General features: G+C 32.5%; 2 protein-coding genes across 2 annotated transcripts in view; both read left to right on the top strand.

Moving 5' to 3' along the window:
• The window catches only part of LOC119838151 (fatty acid 2-hydroxylase), a 14,398-nt gene extending 8,804 nt beyond the window's left edge, over positions 1-5,594 (top strand). Inside the window, exons 3-6 of the mRNA XM_038363990.1 lie at positions 2,426-2,601; positions 3,084-3,210; positions 4,482-4,601; positions 5,371-5,594. Of these exons, the coding sequence (XP_038219918.1) occupies positions 2,426-2,601; positions 3,084-3,210; positions 4,482-4,601; positions 5,371-5,456 (509 nt within the window). The 3' untranslated portion in view covers positions 5,457-5,594. The remainder of the gene's footprint in view (positions 1-2,425; positions 2,602-3,083; positions 3,211-4,481; positions 4,602-5,370) is intronic.
• A 1,760-nt stretch (positions 5,595-7,354) lies between these two features.
• LOC119837933 (peroxidase-like) overlaps positions 7,355-9,009 on the top strand; it is a gene marked incomplete at its 5' end in the record, with an annotated part of 8,065 nt that continues 6,410 nt past the window's right edge. The window contains 2 exons of the mRNA XM_038363730.1: positions 7,355-7,374; positions 8,358-8,488. Coding sequence (XP_038219658.1) covers positions 7,355-7,374; positions 8,358-8,488 — 151 coding nt within the window. The remainder of the gene's footprint in view (positions 7,375-8,357; positions 8,489-9,009) is intronic.

Raw genomic sequence — 9,009 nt, 5'->3', positions numbered from 1 at the left:
GACAGATTCGAAATTCAAATGTAATATTTTTTTATAATTAAGTGTAACAGTATTTATGGCCAGACTAAGTATAACACTTCTATGATTTTTATTTAAATAAAGCAATTTCATCCGGAAGGTGGAGTTATTTCCATTTACAAGTGCAGGAAATTGCGAATAAATAATATTTGAAGAAATTTTTATTAGATATGGCTTTCCAAAGATGGTAAGCGATTTCCACCGACCATGACCATATGCAGAGGTAGAGCCGCTGCAAATAAATTGCCTGCTTTTAAGGGGAACAGGATGAGTAAAGGGTTGAAGATGGGAATAAAGGAATGGACTGGGAAGAGGGAGGAAATCGATACGGACCACCGTACGGACATACGTAGATCTTCTGTGGGGTGTGGTACTTCTCCTGTGCGAGCTGGCCCAATTCTAACCGAAGTGTATTCGACTCCCACACTCATAATTATTCGTGCGTTTCAAGAAATAAATGATCTTCTGTGTGATAAATAGTCTATATCTATCGAACCCAAACTTTAATGTCACAAATCAATATTATCAATTCATGTGTCGAATGAATCAGTCTACAACAAATATTTAACAGTTAGTCACACGTTATCGATAAATTATCTAAGATAACAGAGCGTATGTGAAATTTGTAACGTTTACGTAAAGCAAAAGATTATTATTTATATGTATGCTTACGTATTACAGCGAAGCGTATCTTGTGTAATGATATAGAAATATTGATAAATGCAATTTTCTTGAATAATAAATTAACATTTTTATTGAATTTAACGAGTCATACTACTAGTCGTCAAATACCTGAGACCTAGTTGTAGGTAGTTCCTACATAGGTACTACTAGTAATATACTACAAGTGGTCATAATAATTATATTAGCAATTAAGGCATACTAAACGTTGATTTCAGTGTTGAGTGTTTACCGGACACCTTTTGTGACTAATAAAATGTGTCTTGGTAACTCACTAAATAAATACCTTATTGTATATTATTTTTTATATAGAATAATATTGAATATATTATATTAGAATATTATTGAATATCTAATATATAAAATTCTCGTGTCACAGTTTTCGTTTCCATACTCCTCCGAAACGGCTTGACCGATTTTGATGAAATTTTTTGTGCTTATCCGGTATCTATGAGAATTGGCCAACATCTATTTTTCATACCCCTAAATGATAAGAGTAAGGCAGAACAGCGTTTGCCGGGTGCAGCTAGTATAATATAATATTGAAACTTGCATTGCTTCCTTCGTATTAAATAAACGTTTATAAAAGTGGGTTCTGGTTTTTTTTTAATTTATTTAGGTTTTCTATATAAAACAACGACGTCAACCCTATTCTTAACCAATGATAAGTAAACATCGTGAAATAAGACTGTTGGTTTGAAAGTTGACGCCACTGTATGAGAACGTGTAGGTATTACGAGTCTAAGAGGTAGCAGGTGGAAGGTGTTGGTATACAAAAAAAATTCACAATTTGTGAATATGAACTTGTAAAATACATACCTATATAGTTAAATATCGCTATAAAAAGGAAAAATTGCTGATAAATTGTTTTATCTTGATAAGATTCTTCTCTTAAGAACCTGACGCTCACGTGTAAAGCCACGCCTAGTGTAGTTTTATATTATCTGCGGCCACACTAATAACTGCGATAGAATTTAAATGTTATGAACCAAGCATAGTGCCCAACTTCTAAGTTGGAAGTAAGGATGGATGTTTTCAAACATGCGTATATAAAACATTATTTATGAAGAAGTCGACCATGCTTCGACACGAATTGAGGCAGCTCGCACAGGGGAAGTACCACACCCCCAGAGAAAACCGGCGTGAAATAGTAGCATGCTACTGGGCTTTGTACGGTGAGTGTGGGAGCCGGAGGCAAGTTTCCTTTTTCTCCTCTTCCCAGTCCATTCCTACGTTCCAGTCGCCAATCATTTCCATATCTATACCCCCTTGAAAGCGAGCAGCGCATTTGTAGAGCGAATCATCGAGTGAATCTTCGTTACGAACCTTAAGACTACCTCTCCGAATGTTCATAGGATGTGTTGGTCTCTAACCATCAAGAGTCGCAACCGGGCAACCGCCATTTCGGTTGCCCGGTTGCGGTAAAAAAAATTATTATGTTGTTTTATGTTTTTTTTGTGGACAATAATCTTCAGTTACAGAGAATATAACAAATGTTCGTTATATCCTTAAGGATGTAGAGACTATAAAATGACGCTCGTAATATTATCTCTTACGTATATTAATTATTTCCCTTTGTTTATTAGAAACGAACTAATGACTACTAATTAAATATTAGATTATAGCTTTATCTATACGAAATGACATTCGCAATAATGAGTAATTTTGTACAACCGAATTTGTTTATGTGTTTAATTACTATAATACGATTAACGTATCTTTTCAGATCAATGTCATGCAGATAGATTGATGATAGTGGAGTTTCTCTGGCACTTAGCATTTGGTTTCATAATCTGGACCTTTCTGGAATATTCTCTACATAGATGGGTGTTCCATTATGATCCAGGGTCGTCAATCATCATGATACAGATACATTTTCTGATACACGGGATGCATCACAAGGTATTATGCTATACATTTAAGAACGTGTGTAAAATCTATATGTTAAATACCAGCTGAAACAATAAACGTCACTTCGCGATATTTTTTTCCCGTCAATACCGGCTTTAGGATTATTTCTAAATTAAACAAGCTGCACGCCCCACTTCCTGGTAGTCATTTATGGTAATTAAAATAATACAAAATTCTCAATTAAATTATATCATAATTTGCAAATTTGATTAAAATTGGTCGAGTATCTACTCTATGGAGTACATAGTAGACAAACAACGTAATGTATATACAAATTAATTCTCGTGTCACAATGTTAGATAGCTTACTCCTCTGAAACGGCTTGGCCGATTCTCATGAAATTTTGTGTGCATATCGAGAGTATACGGGCCTCCGGCTCCCCCACTCACTGCATGTTATTTAACTATCTAACTTCTGCAAATGAATCATTTATTTTCTTCAGCTTTTTACCTACATGGATGTAAACATTGCAGGTGCCATTTGACGGGCTACGTCAAGTTTTCCCGCCAATTCCCGCGCTTGTGCTCACGTGTATTTTATATGCGCCAGTGAGGTTTTTTTTTGCGTATCCATTGATTAAATTAACTGGAGGTCTTATAGGTAAGAAAATCAAATAATTTTATATGCAGCAGAAGAAATTTTATTTGTTCTTAATAAGGCGTCATAAAAAGCCGTAAACATTTTCTTCTATTAAAAAATTGTGTACATCACCCGTTCATAATAGTTATGAATCTCGCGTCATAATCGATGTCCCGTTATCTAGTAGAAGTGAAGTCCTGTGTCGCCTTGAGGGGTGGGGGCAGATGATACAGATATATATATATATATATACAGAGTGACTGCCAGATGGAGACATTTCTTTTGTGATTCCCCACTGGGAATCGAACCTAGAATCTCTCGGTTATACGCTCACGCATTAACCACTGTACGAGAGACGCGTTCAGATCTTACCATTAATTCCATCTCTAGTAATCTTGGAAAGTGTTTGATGTAAACCTGCCTGCAATAAAATAACGTATCCCCGAAAAATGGAATTAAAAATAGTTAAAATTTTTGCTTATTTCGAAGTATTATTATTATTGAGGTCGCGTTTAAAACGACTGTGTCTAATGAAACGACGACAGGGCCTTAGCGGGCAAACTAATGATAACTCCTGAGTTCCTCATTAGTATGTCAACTTGCTAAGTGCCTTCCTTATTCAGCAAATAATAAGGAAAGCTGGCTACCATAATTTTATTTTATTAGCTGCACTTTACCTATATTATAATTTATAAATTTTAACAGAGAAAACGAAATAGAAATCTTTCATAAAATTTGTGAGCACATAAGTAGGCCATGTCTTATCCTCTGTTTTCACTGCCCACAGATCTCATTTATATCAACGAATGAAATGAATGAAACGGATTCAATCGGCTCTGTCGGTATATAGGGCTGCACGCTCACATGCGTACATATAATAAGCGATATAAAAATACGCGAATTGTCAAAAATGTATAGATTATACTAAAAAATAAATTGCTACGTTGCTTGAATAATTTGATAAAATAAGAATGACTTTATAAGCATGATTTTAAATCGTGAAGGGAAACGTTTAGTGGAATCTTTGTGATTTTTTTGCTATCATATCTAATTTGTAGAATTATGCTTTCAATACACTATCAAATTAGCATGTATCTTGAAGCGTTTCATACATTTTTTGTATTTTTTCTAAGTCAGTGCATCCTTGAAGGCATTACAAAACACGCTAATAATGCAGTCGTCTTAAAACATCCCATTTAAATCGTAGACTTGTTGATGATATTAACAATCAAAATGGACTAATAAGCTTCATATTTTATATCAATCGATACACAACTGTGCACTTATTCCAGGCTACCTGACGTATGATATGATTCACTTCTACGTTCACCACGGCACGCCGAGGGACGGCAGTTATCTGTACGCGATGAAGCGATATCACTCTAATCACCATTTCGTTAACCACGATAAAGGTATTTAATTAAAGTTTATAAGCGAGAAACGCTTAACGCTTAACGTTTTTGAAGAGGAGAATGCCGCATTTTCGCTTTCAAATTGTCTAAACTAGACCCAATTTAAGTGGGACCATATTATGGTAGGCTCCAGCTTTCATTATAAAAAACAAATCTTAATAATAGATTCAGCCAGTAAAAAGTTATGAGGTAACAAACACAAAAAGTAGAGTCACATTGATAACGTCCTTTTTTTTGAAGTCGGTGTAAATAGAAAATTATCTATATATCTACCTAAGTATTTGAATGTTATGCTACACAGTTTGTTAGTTAAAATGATATTGCTTTCTTTGCTATAGGTGTTTTAATTTGAAATTTTAATTTAAAATAAAAAGTATTTAATTTAAATAAGGACAAAAATCCTTCAAGAGCGAGTCGGATTGGAATGGTCACCTGTCGAATTTATGACTCGACGGTTGGCACTTTTTGCATAACTTTGATTTTTTATCATTTTAGTTGTCATAGCGGTAAGAAAAATACATAATCTCTGAAAATTTCAACTGTCTAACTATAACGGTTCTTGAGGTACAGCCTGGTAATAGACGGACGAACAGACAGACAGACAGACGAACAGCAAGATACTGAATCCTTAAAATATAAACTATATTTTTTGTATTGTTTTTAAATACATAATATTCCTATATATTATTAAGATAATTTAATTTAATTTGTTATAAATATGACATATATACATGACTAGTACAATATTCATAGGACTTTTATTTTTCAGCGTTCGGAATCAGCAGTAAAGCATGGGATCTGGCATTCAATACATTTGTTCAAGTGAAAAATTTAGGCATAAGTTTAAGATGGTAGTTTGTAAGTAGGTTCTAGCGAATGGTTATATTATAACAATGCATTATGCAGTTTATTTTCTAAAATCTTAATGTGGTTTCATAATGATGCCAATTACAGTATTTTTAATAGGAAAAAGTAATATATAAAAATAAATGAGATGGCGCTTATTTTTTTTAATTCATGAACAAATAAATAAGCATATATTTTGTATGAAATATCAAATATTAAAGAGGAAGCCATTCTTTACATCTCTGAATTACACACGTAAATGGTGTGACTTTTTTAAATTGTTTGCTAACGCTATGCACAACTCAATTGACATGAATGAAAATATTTTTCAGCCGAATTTTTTTAATTGAAATAAAACTAATTTCAAAATAACGCATATCGTAAAATTTGCAATGGATATTATTTTAATTGCTAATCATCATAGACATAAGATTTTAATTTCAAAATACACTCTTACTCAAAATACAAATTAACATTATTATTTTTAGTCACAATTAAATATATTAAATCACACAAATGCCATCTAGTCATTAACTTCTTATTAATTATTTAAACTGTATTATGTAAATACACGAATACTTCATTCAAACAAATCAATTCAAACATTTAATTAGCCTGAATATAGAATTGCATTATAATCTGTGGCCTTACTATTAACTATATAGAGGACTTCATGAACTGAAATCGTGTTTTACCACTTAATGATCCACTAGAGGAAATTCCAGAAACCACTGTGTACTGTGACATCTTAAAGCAGTATTAATACCAGTGTAGTAATAGACTATATACAGTAAAACTTGGTTAAGTGGGACCTGGATAAGTGAGAAACCTCTGTAACTGGAACTCATGCTGAGGTCCCAACACTTTGGCACTGAATTACCTCTGTTAGTGGGACGAGGTAAACCTCTATATCTGGGATTTGTTCTTTCGATTTATCATCATAGATACCTCTATAATTGAGACAGCGAGTAAATTTTATATGCATAAACCTCTGTAACTGAGATAACATTGTTTGTTTACTCATTCTTATTCTACCCACACATTCCACACGCAATTCCAAGTACGTAAGTACAAATTTTGACCTTCAATTACCTTCAGTTTTAGTTTCGCTTTACTATCATACAAATGTTTATTTGAAAAATGTCAAAACGAAAGCTACAATCGTTATCATTACGTGAAAAACTGAAGTTAATATCCGTTTATGAAAGTGGGAAGACACGCGAAGAGACCTCTATTAATGGAACCCTCTGTAAATGAGACAGATATTTATTTATACCTGTATATCTGAGACACTGGGTAAGTGGAATACCTCTATAAGTGAAACGACATTGCAGGTCCCTTGATGTCTCACTTAACCAGGTTTCACTGTAGGTCGTTTTAGAGACTTCATTGTAACTACCTCGAAATACCGAAAAAAGTGTGTTGAAAATTATACCGAATCATAATTTATTATTGATGGTAAACGATTGGAGGTTGATTTTTTTATTTATTTTTTTAGTTCATATATATTTTCATATATATGAAAAAATATATGTACATCAATATAATTACAGTTCAAATAGAATTAATATTATGCGCCTTCGAATCCGTGACCAAGCAAATAAGGATATAATAGAAACTAAAAATCTGATTTTGATTAAACATTATGTTTTACTACATAATTGTATCAATAACTGTTCCTTATTATTGTACATTTGTCTCCTTTCTGTAACATACATTCATGTGTTCATAGTCCTCACTAGGGTATAGATTATGAGAATAAATATTGACATAATTTTATGTTAAGTATTGCTCTCTTTTATTTAGATTTAGTTCAATCGAACCTTACCTACATCACAGCAGAAACAATTGTCATCGTCCAAGTGCCATTGTTTTTATTCAATAAAATGTTATTTAAGTATGTGGTTTTTATTGTCTTTATTTTTAAGTATTGTAGTAACTATTGTAGTATGACATGTTAAGAATTAAAATGTCTTACAGCTAATATATTATTGTACACTAGGTTAAACTGGCGGCTTTACTGTTTTTTCGGCTGATAATCATAACCCCGACGAGTACAATCTGGAGGTCTTCAAAACTAGAGTCAAGAGGTACCTTCTAGGGAAGCGCGTTACAGCCTAGATCACATCTCAGCTTACCATCAGGCGAGATCGTGGTCAAGCGTTACCCTATTATAGATAAAAAAAAACATTTTTAGGGCAAAAATTATCTATCTGCATGTCAAAGTTGGATTATGAGTATCATTAAGGTACAAATGTCATCACGTGTATGGATCAATACAAAAAATCAGATTTATATTAGTAGGTAGGATTTTATAAAACTTTGACATAGATATAAGTATGGCACCTGTGGCATTGAAGGTCTCAAACGGGAGGAAAGATTTCAACACGGTTTTATTTCATTGGAAAGCCAATTTCCGTTTTCGTAGCAATGTTTGATGAAAGTCAGTCAAAGATCCTTCAAAATGGGTATGTGTATGTGATGCATAATATAATAATATTTTATGTGAAGCACTGAATCAGATTAATACAATCAAAGATAAAGGATTGGGAAAGAACAGGTGATGCCATGGACATGTAAATTTCTTGTAATTATCGCAATAGGAATACGTGACTTGATAAGATGCAGCTCCATTGCTATACAACAATCCAAATATTTTAATACCATAACACAGTCGCGTATTATCAAAATCGTATATTTCGGACCACAACAAAAGAAAACGTTTATTTATTTCTCCGTAATTTGGAATAGGAATACTTTTTTTAATTCGTCACTATATTGTCATGTAGGAGTGTAGTTTGGAGACGCTTGCATATTTATTTATTCTTTTTTATTCAGTGCAACAATGAAATCTATACGAACATTTTTGTTTTTTAATTGCGTGTTTGGTTTTCTTTTCTTCTGTGCCAGTGTCAGTGGTTGTATAAACTGTGGTTTGGAGGGATTGCTTGATGACGTGTTTGCAGACGTATGCGAAGTGTGTCCTTTACTGGCCAGCACAACTTTGAAATTAAAGGAACTATTCGTTTCTAGCTCTGAAGGTAGGTGTTATGGTAATATAGAATTCTGGACCCTATCATTTAACACTTATAGTCAAGAATGCTTTAGCAAATGATACAGAACTCAGAAAACACCTGTTTATTTCGAATTTTTATGTATTAGACACAGAATGTATATATATATATATATATATATATATATATATATATATATATATATATATATATATATACAAATTTAGTGCATTATGTGAACGTAACATACATTCAAAAAATTTAATGTTGGTTAACAATGTCTTATAAGCGGTAGATGTATTTCTTTAATGCTTAAGTAGCAGTTGAGAAAACACAAAGTATTGGTGACACAATTAATTATAAATAATAAAATACATTTCATTTATATATTCTATCTGTTAGATCTTTAAGCTGCAACAATCTGGTAAACACACCCTCGGTAATTCACACCGTTTCTGTATTAATAAAGCTTTATTTATTTATTTATTTATTTATTTATTTATTTATTTATTTACACTTTAATGTACAATACTATGTGTAGTTAACAA

Source organism: Zerene cesonia, chromosome 3 (genome assembly GCF_012273895.1).
Source record: "Zerene cesonia ecotype Mississippi chromosome 3, Zerene_cesonia_1.1, whole genome shotgun sequence".
In the NCBI taxonomy this organism is placed as follows: domain Eukaryota; kingdom Metazoa; phylum Arthropoda; class Insecta; order Lepidoptera; family Pieridae; genus Zerene; species Zerene cesonia.
The sequence above is the reverse complement of the archived record's forward strand: the minus strand, read 5'-3'. Positions and strand labels throughout refer to the sequence as shown.